Source organism: Sus scrofa, chromosome 3 (assembly GCF_000003025.6).
Source record: "Sus scrofa isolate TJ Tabasco breed Duroc chromosome 3, Sscrofa11.1, whole genome shotgun sequence".
NCBI lineage: Eukaryota > Metazoa > Chordata > Mammalia > Artiodactyla > Suidae > Sus > Sus scrofa.
Window position 1 is genome coordinate 30,921,508 of NC_010445.4, and position 15,742 is coordinate 30,937,249.

General features: G+C 48.3%; 1 protein-coding gene across 6 annotated transcripts in view; it reads right to left on the minus strand.

Moving 5' to 3' along the window:
• Positions 1-15,742, minus strand: part of SNX29 (sorting nexin 29) — a 548,686-nt gene that overhangs the window by 336,801 nt on the left and 196,143 nt on the right. For all 6 annotated transcript variants that reach the window (XM_021088060.1, XM_021088058.1, XM_021088059.1 and 3 more), the window contains one exon: positions 6,102-6,184. In XM_021088060.1, the coding sequence (XP_020943719.1) occupies positions 6,102-6,184 (83 nt within the window). The remainder of the gene's footprint in view (positions 1-6,101; positions 6,185-15,742) is intronic.

Here is a 15,742-nt window from a genome sequence, read left to right on the forward strand (position 1 = left end):
ACTTTTAGAAATTAATGTACAGGTGTTCTGCTAATGTGCCCTGACCCTCCACAGCCTGGGTGCCCTTCAGAACGCATCGCTGGTCCAAAATAATGTCCACAATTGCCTAGAACTTTACGTATGTCATCGCTTTGGAACTTCAAATAAGGCCAGAAGTCAACACTGTTATCTCTCATCAAATAAAACACTGAAGCTCGAGGATTAAAATTTATTCCAAGAACTCCAGAGTCCCTGTTGTGGTAATGAACCCAACTAGTATCCATGAGGACATGGGTTCGATCCCTGGCCTTGCTCAGTGGGTGAAGGATCCAGCATTGCCATGAGCTGTGGTGTAGATTGCAGATGAGGCTCAGATCCCGCATTGCTGTGGCTGTGGTGTAGGCCGGCAGCTGTAGCTCCAACTGACTGCTAGTCTGGGAACCTCCATGTGCCGCACATGCGGCCCTAAAAAGCAAAAAAACGGGGGGGGGGGATTTGGAGCTGTTAAAATGATAGGCTTGAGATTCAACTCTGATCCCCACAAACTGGAAAATATGTACTTGCCCTTTGCCTCAATGTTCTATCGCCTTTTCCACCCGCCTTCTCGAGGCAAAGGCTTCTCGTCACCCTGGAAGGAGGAGGCCTCAGGGAAAAAGGAAGAAATGCCCAGAGCACGCCTGGCCCACACACACCGCTGCTACTGAGAAGCGGGGAGCCAGCGCTTCTGTTTCTCCCCAGCTCCATCCAGCTCTGAGCCCCTCCTGCTTCAAGCCGGCTCCCCATGTGGCTGATGGTCCACGACTGGGTTCTGGGCATCCAGGGAGGAGAGGGGAAGAGCTCATCTTTCCCGGGATAAAGGGAGAGATTCTAAGCAATCGGGCCACCCAGCCCCAGGCAGAGGCTGCCCCCTAAAGACCAGCGCCTCTGGATCACCTGTCAGACACCACCTCTGCGGGCCCAGAGTGAGAGTGTATCTTATCACCTAGAACATTCTGGTAGAATCAACTCAGGGACATGGGGGGACGGGCCAGAGACTCAGCTTACACCCGGGTGGGTGTTTTGGCTCCTTTGGAGGTGGATGTCCGTCCTCATCAATGGCTCGCGTCAACCGGATTCGAAGTCTCTACCACTGGCCAAGTACCAAGGAGGGCTGGCACATTTGTAGCATATCGGCTCATCTTAAACTTCATTAATTTGAAAGTGATTTCCTCTAAGGCAGTGGTTCCAAGTGATCAGGTGCCAGGATTTTTTTTTTTTTTTTTAACTCCCCAGGTGACTCAGAATGGAGAAGCAGCACTGCTCCAGTCTTGGGGGAAAGATGGGAGCATGGGTTACAAGGAAAAGAGTGGGGAACAGCTCTCTTCAGTTGGTTTGCTGGGAAGATTAAACTGAGAATTGCTGGCAGCCTTCTGCCAGTGTTAAAACACCTGCCTGAAAATGAAGCCAACACGCGGTGGGGGGGACGGGGGGGGCGGGCAGGTGTAGCTAGGGCACCTGAGCTCACGGCAGCAAGTGAAACAAACGTTCCTTCCGCTGACCCAGCCCTTCTCCAGATGGTCCAGTGTGATGGAGGAGGTGCCCAGTCACTGACCTCCTGACCCAGCCCTGCTGCCCTGGCATCTCTCTCAGGGGGCACCCAGCATCCACAGTCATCACAGCTCCCAGCGAGGGACCCCCACTCTGGGCCAGGTTCCCATGGGGAAACTTCCACCGTCACACACTCTTGGCCTCGCTCCCCACCTCCCACCTGAAAGGTGAGATTCTCACTCGGGTACAGGTGACATCCTGAGAAGGGACACACTCCCACAGACTGTCCTCCCTCTCTGTCCCCACTAGGTGAGCATAATTCTGCAGATCCAGCAAAGCCCCATGGGGGGGTCTCTGGCTCTATCCCTGGGAAGCAGTATACTGGGAGTGTCATCCTGGCTACAGGTCCAGATGGAGGGTCCAATTAACTATCAGTAGTAAAAATGTTATTCTGGGAGTTCCCATTGCAGCTCAGTGGAAACGAACCCAACTAGTATCCACAAGGACACAGGTTTGATCCCTGGCCTTGCTCAGTGGGTTAAAGATCTGGCGTTGCCATGAGCTGTGGTGTAGGCTGGCAGCTGTAGCTCCCATTCGACCCCTGACCCAGGAACCTCCATATGCCATGGGCGTGGTCCTAAAATGACAGAAAAAAAAAAAAGTTATTTTGATCACTATTTGTCTAAGCCCTGCATTTACATCTTCTAGGGAACTTGAGGGGAAAGAAGAGCCAGGATTTACTATAAACTCTGAGTAGTAACAAAATTACCTGCTAACCGTGTGACCACCTGAGAAGCATCTGAGGCTAAGGGGTCCACCTGCCCCTTGGCCCCTTGCTGAGCTGCCAGAGGCCTCTCCAGGCAAGAAGCCAGCTTGAGCTTGACATGCATCTAGTTTCAAACTTTACCAATAAGCCTGAGATGAAAACCTGAGTTTGGCAAATGATTTCCCGCTCCCCCACCCCGTCAGGTGAAACTGCCCTGCGGGCACCCGGGGGAGCAGAAAGACTGTCCAAGCTCCCTAACAACAGAACTGGTCAAATGTCCAGTAAAAGTCACACCAAAGTTTTACTGTCAAGCCACTTCTTCATGGACATGACGGCCCTGACGCTGCAGCTCTCAGCTGGAGGGAGCACACAACACACTCCAGGATGAGAAATCCAGAACCACCAATGAAAACATACGCTTTGAGAAGTCTTCTGAAATTATCAAAGAAAACCAGCACTTGGGTGGTGAATAACCTGACCTCACTTCTGGACCACGATAAGGAAAAAAATTCTTGGAGTTCCCATCATGGCTCCGCGGTTAACAAACCCAGCTAATATCCAAGAGGACTCAGGTTTGATCCCTGGCCTCGCTCAGTGGGTTAAGGATCCGGTGTCTCCGTGAGCTGTGGTGTAGATGGCAGATGTGGCTCGGATCCCATGTTGCTGTGCTGTGGTGTAGGCTGGGGGCTATAGCTCCAATTCGAGCTCTAGCCTGGGAACCTCCACGGCACAGCACAGCACGGGTGAAGAAAGAAAGAAAGAAAGAAGGGAGGGAGGAAGAAACAAAATTCTTTCAATTACTTAATAGGTCCCCCCAAAAGTCTATTCCGCATTTGCTGGTAAAATCATTATTCTCTTAGAGGCACTTATCTCCCCCTTTTAAAGCAAGAGGGTGGGACTCTAAAATCTAATATCTATAAAATTAAAGCTTGTCAACCATCTATCATAAAAGTCCATTTGAAGTGGTTTTTTTTCCTAATCCTGAAGGTACATCCCACAGCAATGAAGTGAGGATCCCAACAGAGCCCCAGCAAACTCTTCAACCCTGAAGGCACGTGGGGCTGAAGCCATTTTCCCTACTGATGGGCTCAGTTTCATATACAATTTGTTGTCCAAAAGATGCAAAAATCTTCCTTCAAACTAAAAAGCTTGTATTGCGGAAAACGCACGTGGAATTCCCACCTAGAGTTTGGGAAGCCAGCACACCTCCCCATGCTCACGTTAACATCAGGAGCCAAGGAATCGTGATCAAAAGGATTCTCCCTCCCCAACCTCACCCTGCCCCTGCTCCTCCAACTCCCCAGAAACCCCAAGGCACCCAAGCCTGCCCAGGACAGCCCAAACTACCAACTGCCAAGGGCACCCCACGGCACCCCGACCTGGCCAGGGCACATACTCCATAGTTTCCAACAACTGGAGCCAGCAAGGGGCTGGGGTTGAGGAGTGGGTCCTGATTTGAGTAATAGATGAGATCACTTAAAGATGAAATAAAAGTTCTGGAACGGCCAGAGTGCCATTTTTGAAAATGCGCCTTTTAATGAGGCTGCTTGCTGGCGTCTGGCCAGTAGCTGGTGCTTCTGAGCACTAGGTACGTGGAGCAGAGAGACTGCAGGACTTAAACTGCAACAGAGGACACCAGGCAGAGAAGGTCCCAAAGGCCCGCCTGGTGAGAAACGGAGAGGCAGGAGCCGCACGGGGCAGCAGAACCCGCTGTGTTTTCCCTGCTCTGTGCTGCTGAGGGGCTGGCACAGGCCAGCACTGGCCCAGAGCACTCAGGCTGGGGATTCGGAAAAGGGACTTGGGTCCCTGTGAGAAATCGGTCTGCACGTTGTAGGTTCCGTGGACCCATTATGGGGGGAGTCACTCCAAAAATGCTCCTACTCAGAAACGTTATTTCACAGGGTTGCAGTTTTTCAATCAAATCCAAGCCCAGCGGTGCTTCCCCTCCCCCCATCCCACATTCAATTTTCTCATGGCACCAAAGCAAAGGCCAGGGTGGGGAGAGTGTAGATTTCTCACAAGGTGGTAGCGTGGCCCACGGGTCACCTGCATGACAGTCACGTATCTATACGCACAAATCTAGAGCCTCAGCCCAGATCCACAGACACAGCAGCTGAGGGAAGGCGCTCTCTGCCCAACAGAGGCACATTTAACAGGTCCCCCAGCGAAGGCTCTGCGCGCTCAGGAAGGACCTCCTAAGGCAAAGAACCGGGGATGTACAGGAGAACGACCTGCACTCATCTCCACCCCAGATACGCAGACGAGCCCCTTAAGCTTTCCTGAGCCTCCGGGAATGAAGTCTTTCAAACAGGGAAAATACCTACTCATCAGAGGGGAACTGAGTCGAACAGATGTGAACTTGCTCCGAAAGGGTAAAGGGCTAAACAAAGAATGTTCATCCAAAACATGCAGTGAACAGAACGAAAGACTAGGAAAGCCATGGCTGCGGAGACAACGGGGAGGCCACGGAAGACGTGAGCCCACACGACGAGGTGGATCCCGGGCCACAGGAGCAGCATCTACGAGGCGGCTGGCGAGCCCAGAGAGGAAGCCAGGATTCATTCTGCAATGCGAACCCCCAGGCTGGGAACCCTGACAGACCAGCTGTGAGTGCAGTGAGATACATCATCCAAAAGAAAAAAAGGTGAAAAGAAAATGCACATGCTGAGCCTGGTCAAGTGGAGATTGTGGTAAACACAAAAGCTCCAAAGAAAACTCAAGCCTTGCTGACATCACTCGGCAAGCCACATCGCAACACCAATCTCGCCTCCCTCCAGGACACGGAAAAATAACTACCATTTACCGAGCACACACTGAGCACCGGGTGCCATGCTAGAAGCTACGCATGGATTCAGGAAAGCCCCACAACAACCTCGTGACGCTGTTGTGACTTCCTCTTCCACAGGGTCAAGTTACTCCAAGAGGTCACGTTACAGAGGTTGCGCCCGAATTCAAATTCGGGTCTGGCTGACTTCCAAGACCTGTGAGCGTGGAGCATCTGCCTCTTTGCTAAGACGTCCACTCCCTGAGAGCTTGTTTTTTTTTTTTTCAACAAATCTTATAATGGTCAGTCAGCTGAAGGCTGCGGGACATTTCAGCCCAAGTTAAATAGCCCCTCTTCAGGCTGATTGAGAAACATGTCAGTGGCATCATAACAGTTCAAGAGCAGCCCGACTGCCCAGGGAGGAAGCACAGGGCACCACCTCACTGAGCGAGATGTCGGTCGGTGGTCACTCTTCTATCTCGTTGTGTTCTGATTAAGAACATTAATAATGGCTAAAATGTACCCAGTACTCTATGGCAGGCACTGGGCTGAGATGCCAACGTGGACTGGCCTGTGAGGTACACACTGCCAATGAACCCCATGTTACAGATGTGATGACGGAGGTACAGAGCGATGAAGCAATTTAACCAGAGCTGGGGTTGGTGCTGGTCTGATTCTCTGCCACGTTATTATTCTGTGGCTTTCACCCCTGGCCTGACATGACTTTGTCATGCTGCAGATTCACTACCTTGAAAAGCCTCAAGACTCTAGAGGCAAAATTCTCTAAGTAATGGATACAACTAACACGTTTCCCTAACAAATGGACAACGACTATTGCTAATAATCTAGTAAGCCACAGGCAGTAAGTCTTACAATGTTAGGCATTTATCAAGAATACGCAGAAGGGTTTTCCATCTGATTCCTTTTCTGGAACCCTACCCAGCACTGCTTTTCTAATTCGTCAGCCCACGCACTCATCGCGCACGGCGTGTCTGCTGCCCGGCCGAGGAGGCGATGAAGACGCCGGGGCTCGGCCCCCTCCCCACCGGCTCAGGCGGCTCCTACCTTCCGCCGCGTGACCTTCTCTTTTCAGCATCTGGACAGCTCCAACGTACTTCTTCAGCTGGACTTTGAGCACTTCGTTTTCTCTGTAGGTACAAGAATGTTAGAAACATGTATTTTAAAATGGGCGGTTCAGACCCAAGGCAGGAGGACCATCTGTGTAAAGAAAAATACACAATGTGCATCCCATAAATGTTACTATGTTCTCTGCTTTACAGACCATCATGGGAAAAGACCGTGTTAGCAAGGGCGCGTTTGCGAAGGCTCCGGAGAACTGTTCATTCATGATGGAAATACACGCTAACTGGTTCCAGAGTCCGCAAATTTAGGATGCCGACGACATGAGTTGTCCTCAGGTTATCTGAATCTAACAATCTGTCAGGTGCCAGTTCTGCGTCAGGTGCTCTGTATCATCCTCTCCATTTAGAGAAGCACACACGAAGCACTGCTGACTGGGGGACTTCTCCATGCTCTTATTATTACCCACTACACATGCGGAACATTCACCGATTGCCAGGCATCACGGGAAGCTGTTATGTATCTCATTGAATCCTTCCAAGATCCATATTACCACCACGGCCGTTTTACAGATGAGGAAACAGAGGCATAAAGAGGTGAAGCTGCTGACCAGGTCCATACCCACCCCCATGGAAGACAGCAGGATGGAATATGGAACCGGTAAATTCAGTCCCCGGGCACACACACTGAGGAAGAGGATCGGGAGAGAAAACCTCCGTCTTCTTTTTCCACCCTGCATGGTCTACATTTGACAGATTTTTTTTTTTTAATTGTTTAGTTGATTGACAACGCTGTGTCAATTTCTGCTATAGAGCAAAGTGACTCGGTTATATACACGCATACATGATTTTTTATATTCTTTTTATTACAGTTAATCTAGGAATCTGAACATAGCTTCCTGCACTGTACAGTAGAACCATGTTTTTCCGCATCACCTCTTAAGTATTTATCACGCAACTCAGACTGTATCCACGTGACCTCACTGACTCAAGCACGCGTGCATTCGTCCATCCCTTCTTCATCCTGGGAAACATGTTTATTAATAATATGTCAGGCACATATTATGTGACATATCAGGGTCACAGACATGGCTCGAATCCCCTGTTGCTGTGTCTGTGGTGTAAGCCGGCAGCTGCAACTTCAATTTGACCCTGGCCTGGGAACTTCCATATGCCATAGGTGTGGCCTCCAAAAGGCAAAAGGAAAAAAGGTGTCTTTTATGATTATAAAAAATAAAATATTCATTGCAAAATACTCAATCAGAACACATTTAAGAAGGAATGTAACCCACTCCTGGGCATGCATCCAGAGAAAACCAGGACTCAAAAAGATCTATGTACCCCAATGTTCACTGCATCACTGTATACAACAGCCAAGACATGGAAGCAACCTAAATGCCCATCGACGGAGGACTGGATAAAGAAGATGTGGCACATACACACAATGGACTATTCAGCCATTAAAAGGAAAGAAATAATGGCATTTGCAACATGAATGGACTTCAAAATTATCATGCTGGAGTTCCCGTCATGGCTCAGTGGTTAACAAATCCGACTAGGAACCATGAGGTTGCGGGTTCGATTCCTGGCTTCGCTCAGTGGGTTAAGGATCTGGTGTTGCTGTGAGCTGAGGTCGCAGACACAGCTCAGATACCGCATTGCTGTGGCTCTGGTGTAGGCCAGTGGCTAGAGCTCTGATTAGACCCCTAGCCTGGGAAACTCCATATGCCATGGGAGTGGCCCAAGAAATGGCAAAAAAAAAAAAAAAGACAAAATTATCAGGCTAAGTGTGGTTAGTCAGTGACACCAACGGCATATGCTATCACTTACATGCAGAATCTAAAAAGAGGACACAATGAACTTCTTTGCAGAACAGATACTGACTCACAGACTTCGAAAAACTTATGGTTTCCAAGGGAGACTGGCTGGCGGGTGGGGGAATGGGCTGGGAGTTTGGGCTGGAAATGTTATAAAATTGGGTTGTGAGAATTGTTGTACAACTATAAATGTCAAAAAATTCTTTGAGTTAAAAAGAAAATAAGAAACCCACTGAAAACTCAACACCTTGAAGTAAACCCCACTCACATTTTGTATCCATCCTCTTATCACCCTCCAGGCATGTGCACGCACACACCTAAATACAATTATTCACTGGCAAAACGCCCTTCACATTCCTTTAACCTGTTTTGTTTGCAGCCTTTTTCCTTTGCTTACTGTCCCCTCAGCCCTACCCCATGGGAACCAACGTTAAAACCCCAGTGTGTACATGTCACGCCCCCTCCATGCTCATACGGTCCCCACCAGCCCGATACCCTCGCACAGAGTCTGCTTTATGAAACCAGATCCTATTATAAATTTTCCTGCAGCTGGCTTGTCTCATGTCACAATGCACCACAGTAAGCTTCTGGCTCCATCCATTTATGGGTGGAAGTGCCATTTCGTGGTACGAATATGCCACGTGTTTGCTCAGTGGAAAAACTGCGGACTGCCCACCACTGACTCCGCCTGTCTGTTTATAACACGTCAGACTAGACCTCAGCCCCCGGAGACAGCACTTTGTCTGCAGTTTGCTTTTCGGTGCTGTGGTTTGGCAGAAAGAGCACCAGTCCCATGGGCAGACGCTCCCATATACTTAGGTGTCGCCGGAGACGTCCACCTTCACTTCTGTGAGAGGAAAATAGGAAGGATCCCCTTAATCGTCGCCCTCCTCCTATTCAGCCTGCCACGCATGTTTCTATAGGCAGCGGCACTGGGGGACACACTGAACGTCTGAAGCGAAGTGACTAACACATCTTGAAAAGGTCTGTGGAAGGGAAACTTCTCCCCAATGGACACACTCATACAGCGGGGGGGGGGGGGGGGGGGGCTTAGATTCCCACAGCTGGATTGTGTCATTCATCAGAGCCCACCCCAGATCCCCACACCTGAATCCCCAGCACATCAGCTTAAAACAAGGGGAGGAGGCGAGAGGCAAGCATTTCTATGTGGCTGAATTGAACTAGAGTCTGTGCAGGACGCCGACCAGGAGGCGGGTTCATCCAGGCGGACCGACAGGTGAGTCTGGCCGGCGTCTGGCTGCTGGGTCTCAGCTCCTTTGCTGACACTGTCCAGGCCCAGCCTTGGCAGCCTCGTTCATCTTCAACTCGCAGCCAGAGCTAAGTGTTCAAGAGGCTTCTTTTCTTCTAGTTTAACAGCATCTTAAGACTAAGTATCAGACCTAATAGATAAAGACCAAAACTTCTAATACAAATGATGAAAGAGCATGGAGACCACACCACGCTGGACAGCTTTGGGAACCATCAGGTCACCCGGCCAACGCGACGCTGATGAGTGTGTTTGCCTTTGCTGGGAAAGGAGTACTTTCAGGTCAGCCAAACTGCTCCTGCACGAAACTCAAACACATGGAGGGCACGCAGACCACTCCAGAGAGGCACCTGGCTCCTGACCCCAGGCAGAAGGAGGCCCTTTTTGTTTTCATTTCTAATTGTGAAGTAACTGCAGATCCAGAAAGCTGCAGAGACATGACTGAGAGGTCTTATACACCCTCGGCCTGGCCTCCCCAACAGTTACACTTCCATCGCCGCAGTCCCATGCAAATCCAGAACTCCAGCAGAACTTCCATCTGCTCAGTGTTTAACTGCTGCTCATAACATCCTGAAGAAAGGATACCGACTCAAATGACCACAGCAGTCAGACAGACTGGGCCCATGAGTAAGGCAAAGCAGGCACAAGCCAAGAGGGCCTGGGGCGGGAGATGTGGCCAGCTGGAGGGTTCGTGCCCCACCAAAAGGTATTTCTTAAAAGCCTAACATGTCGATGGCCCAAGAAAATAATTCCCAGGCTCTGAAGGACTAACTTGCAACCAGCCAACAGAACTTTAATTTGTAGGAAGAGGAGCCATAAAGAATGGATCATTCCCGATTAGCAAGTAAGAACGTCATTTTATTTCCCATCTCATGAGACAATGGATGGATCCATTAACTGAGTACATTCTAACTATGAAAGACCTCTGAAACCCTCCGAGTGTGTGGAAGAGGTGGAGATGACGGCTGAGGCCCATCCCAACAGGGGCCTCAACCCAGCACAAACTGCAGCCGGCATGCAGCTCACTCTCAGAACCAGCTGGTGGCCTGTCAAGGGCTGGTCTTCCCCCGAGGATTTAGTCTTTCAACTGCAACTTTTACATCTGCCTCAAATGAGGAGGTAGTTGGGGCGGGGGCGCCTTCAGCGGTCCCTACAAGGGCGAGGAGCAGCAGGGGAGGGCGTCAGTCAGACAGCCTTGAGCAACCGCAGTGGGAACCCAACCCCGAGAGGGAGACAGACTTGCAGAGATCCCCTCCCCACCATGTGTTTAGCAACCGCCCACTTCCTTCCACGCTGAAGGATGGTGGGATCCGACTTCCTTGCACGTTCAACAAAGGGAGAAAAAACCCAGAGAGGGAACTACAGCAGAACCTCCCAAGCATGGTACAGCCCTGAGATCGTGTGAGGCGCTCTCTAACCTTTTCGTGTTAACCTGGGCGTTTCTTCTGGTATGTTTGCTAAAAACTGATTTTCTATTGACAGCAGTGATGTAAAGAATCCTCTGGAAAGAAATGTAAAGGCTTTCGGAAGTGGGTAGATTAGAAGACAAACATTAAGGAACAATTAACAGGAGTGATGCAGAGACGCGGCAAAGGCCGTGAAGTGGGGCTCAGCACAGACTTGGCCAAATCAGGACAGGAGGAGAAGACTTTTCTTGAAGTGTCCTTCCCAAACTGCATTCCTAGGGATGATACGGGCTCGGGATGTGTGTGTGGGGGGTGATGGTGGTTAGAGTTAAATGTTTAGGAGAAGATGGAGCTGAACAACCTGAGGCAGGGTTCCCCCCTTCTCCTCCTCCCCAGGGCTCCCCGGAGCCTTCGGTGTGTACACACGGACCGCCGATTACCTGTCCCATCGGACAGCCTGCGACGTGCTGCGTTTTCACACTGAGCAGGGCCCGCTCGGAGTGGGGAGCAGGCTCGAGTGGAAAAGCAAAGCGCTGCCCCAGGGACTGAGGCAGAGCTGGGCATCTGAGATGTTCGGAGCTCCTCTTACTTCTTCCGCGCGAGGGAAGAAGTAAGAAGGAGCCCTGTGCCGAGACCTCCTCCAGGTAAACCCTGCGCCTCGTTCAAAAGCTCCCGACACGTGGACACGTGTCATAGGAACAAAGCGGTTCTACCCAGCACACAAGAGTAGGTGCCTCTGGGTGGGGCTCTGAGAGTCCGCGGTGTCTCGTTCCATCTGCACAGCGACTCTGCGAGAGGGGTTTCTGTTTCCACCTTTTATTACTCTCGCAGTACAGATGAAGGAACTAGGCTCGTAACAAAAAATTCACAGAGATGGGGGGGCGTGATTCACTCTCAAACACGTCTCTCTGCCACCTCACGTGGTCTCAGGGGATCCTAACAATGCCCCCGACGTGAGTTTACTGTGCCCATTTTGATGGGAAAGCCGAAGCCCAGACAAACACCATTCACAGACCTGGGATTCAAACCCATGTCCTTTACCACCAAAGACTCCCCCTGGTTTTTATCAGTTTCGGGAATTAAATGAACAAAGCTGAAACCAAAGCCTTGAAAGAGGCCTCTGGGAAATGAGGACTGACGAGCCTGGTCCTGTAGCGGCTCCTGGGCGGTGCGACTGCTGTGCCAGTTCATGCAGGGGATCCTCCTAGGCTGCCGGCTCTGGTCTGAGGTTGAGGACGTGCCCTCGTGGGACACGCTCAAGCCCCTGCTGCCCAGTGACAGACATCTCACAACGGTCAGCGGCTGGTCCGAGGTCAGCTTTTCCCAGATACAAATCGACAGCATCAAACACTGTACGGCCTTCTGACCCAACAATTCCACTTCTAAGATACGACGCTCAGGAGAGAAGAAAGGGCAGAAGTTTCAAAACATTCACAGGAGGACACTGAGAATGTTATCAGAAAGAAACTAACTGCAAATTGCCTGACAAGGGGGTAATACATCAACTGTGGTTTATCCACCTGTAATAGGACCCTGGGAAGCTGTCGACATTGTGATGAATATGCATGTTTATTACTGTGGATAAACATTTGTAATACATCATGATGCGAATGCAGCAGAATACAAAGGAAGTATATTTACCATAATCCCTCACGTATATTTATTGGCATATATTTGCATTAGTAATATATACACCATGGCATCAACAGGGCTTCCTTTTGAATGATGAAATTAGGAGAAAAAAATTTAATATGCCGTCAACACACTTTATAAGCACACTCGAAAAAACAATGCAGGAAGGGTGAGGTCAGCCCTACAAACAAGAGCAAGCCTACTGCTAACAACACACTCGGTGGTGAAAGATGGCACGGTTTCCCCACAGGACCAAGAACAAGCTAGAAAGTCTCTCACCATCCTATTTAGTGCAGTACTGGAGGTGAAATGGGCGGGGGGAGTGTTAAATTTTTTTATTATAGTTGATTTATAATGTTCTGTCAATTTCTGCTGTACAGCAAAGTGACCCAGTTATATATTTATATACATTCTTTTTTTCACATTATCCTCCATCATGTGTCATCACAAGTGATTATACATAGTTCCCTGTGCTGTAGAGCAGGATCTCACTGCTCATCCACTCCAGATGCAATAGTTTGCATCTACGAACCCCAAACTCCCCGTCCAAGGCACTCCCTCCCCTCCCCCTTAACGACCACACATCTGTTCTCCATGACTATGAGTTTTGTTTCTTTTCCGTCGATATCGCTTATGTTCTATACAGTACAAATGTTTTGGGTTTTTTTAAAAGGTATGCAGATTGGAAAAGAAAAACTAGAACGGTCTCCACTGGCAGATGACATGCTTTTCCGCCTACAAAATCTAAAGAATCTACAAAAACTCCTAGGATAAGTAAGTGACTTTTTCTTTTTTTTTTCTTTTTCAATGTCAAATATAGAAATGAATTAAGTTTCTATATGTTAGCAATCAACAATTAGAATACAATATTATAAAAAGAATCATTCATTATAGTTCCAAAAGATGCAATACACAGATGTAAATCCAGCAAAACACATGCATGATCGGGATGTGGAAAAACTAAAAAGACTGACAAGAAGTGAAAACACAACTACATCAATGTATCAGGTTCACAGACTCTAAGACTCCAAACAGTTAAGAAGTCAATTAACAAACTGATCTATAGATTGAACACAAGTCCAATAAAAATCCTGGTAGAATATTTTACACATACACACTAGCTGATTCTGAAATTCATAGGAAAGGCAAAGAAACTATAGGAGCCAAAATCTTTTGAAATAGAAGTAAAATTTGAAAGACTCGCACTACTCAATTTCAAGACTTTCTATGAAGAAATGGCGGGAGTTCCCGTCGTGGCGCAGTGGTTAACGAATCCGACTAGGAACCATGAGGTTGCGGGTTCGGTCCCTGCCCTTGCTCAGCGGGTTAACGATCTGGCGTTGCCGTGAGCTGTGGTGTAGGTTGCAGACGCGGCTCGGATCCCGCGTTGCTGTGGCTCTGGCGTAGGCCGGTGGCTACAGCTCCGATTCAACCCCTAGCCTGGGAACCTCCATATGCCGCGGGAGCGGCCCAAGAAATAGCAACAACAACAACAGCAGCAGAAAGACAAAAAGACAAAAAAAAAAAAAAAAAAGAAATGGCAATCAAGGAATACAGTGTCGGCAAATGACAGGCACAGGCCAATAAAAGGTCCAGAAATGAACTCACACAAATATAAACAACTAATTTTTGACCAAAGTCCAAAGGCAATTCAGGGAAAAGGATGGCCTTTTCAACAGAAGGCTTGACACCCATATGCAAAAAAAAAAAAAAAACCAACTTCAACTAATACTTCGCACCTTATGCAAATATTAACTCCAACTGCATGAGAGAGCAGTGTAAGGCATGAAATTTTAAAGCTTGAGAATGCCTTTATGCCTAACCTGGGGTTAGGCAAGGAGTTCTTAGATTTAACACCAAAAGCATGAGCCATTAAAAAAAAAAAAAAAAGATGTTTAACTGGGTTTCCTCTGTGAAAGACGGTGTGAAGAACAGAGAAGACAAGCTACAGGCTGGGAGAAAACACTTACAAATCAGTTAGCAGGATATGTACTCCAAATAAATAAAGAACTCTCAAAACAAAGCCAAAGACAAACCTAACCAATATAAAAGGGGAAAGAGCCAAAGATGTGAACAGATAATTCATTAAAGAAGATGGCCAGACAATAAATACGCACATGAAAAGACGCTGGTCATCATCAGTCAGAGAAATACAAATCAAAATCAGTGAAATGGCACACAAGCCTATTAAAACAGCTTTAAAACTGTTTAATGACAATATTAAGTGCCAGAGGGAATCTGGAGCGACTGGAACCCTAACACTGCTGGTGACTCCGGAAAACAGCAGAGCAGCTTTTTACAAAGTTGAACAGACACTGGTCATAGGACCCAGAAACCCACTCCAGAGGATTTTTCTTGGAGAATGAACATTCAGGCAAAAATCTCTACGTGAGTGTTTACAGCAGCATTGCTCATAATCACCAAAAAACTGGAAACAACTCAAATGCCCTTCCAGTGAGTAAATGCTTGAACCATGGTCCACCCATTAAAAGGGATACTGTTCATACATAAAACGTAACATAGTATTGACGGATGCACCGACTTGGATGAATCTCAAAAAAGCATCATTCTAAATGAGAGAAACCAGTCCCCAAAGGCCAGACACTGTATGATTTCATGTATATGACATTCTAGAAAAGGCAAAACTGCAGGAGAGGAGGACAGATGACTGGTAGACAAGAGAGAGGCCCCAGGGAGTGGGAGAGTCCGGGCAAAGAGTCTAGCCACAAAGAGGAGGCAGGAGAGACTTTTTGGAGGTAATACAACTGTTCCTTACCCTGACTTTGGTAGTGGGATTAATCTATGCCTGTCTTAAAATCATGCAACCGTACATCTTTAAAAAGTGAATTTTACTATATGGACATTAAAACCAAAAAAATGAGTTAAGAGGAGTTCCCAGCTAGCCTAGCAGTTAAAGATCTGGCATGGTCACTACTGTGACTCTGGTTACCACTATGGCGTGGGTTTGATACCTGGCCTGGGAACATGCCACATCACAGCCAAAATAAATTTTTTAGTTAATAAAAAAGAGTAAGGGAGAGGGGAGAAGGTGGGCCACATTCATCACCATGCCTGCCTAGTAGACAGTTGGGGAGGCACCTCCTGCTGTGTTCATAACATAGGCACCTGGAGAAGACACCATACAGCCATGGGCATATACCAGCTGGGGGTTAGCTGGGGGAGGGGGGTGCAGTGCCAGGAAAACAATGACACTAACACAGTTACCACTTGACAGGGCAGACTTTCTTCCCCCCTCCTTGCTCGCTTTTTTTTTTTTTTTTTTAATTCTGATAAAGTAACAAAATTTACCATCTTAACTACTTTTAAGTACACAGTTAAGTACCTTCAGGTGCAACCGTCACCACCATCCATCTCTAGAACTTGTCTCATCTTGCCAAACAAACTCTGTTCCCATTAAGCAATCACCCTCCCTTCCCACCCCGAGCCCTCAGCAACCACCATTCTACTTTCTGTCTCCATGATTAATATCCTTTCAAGAAAGATG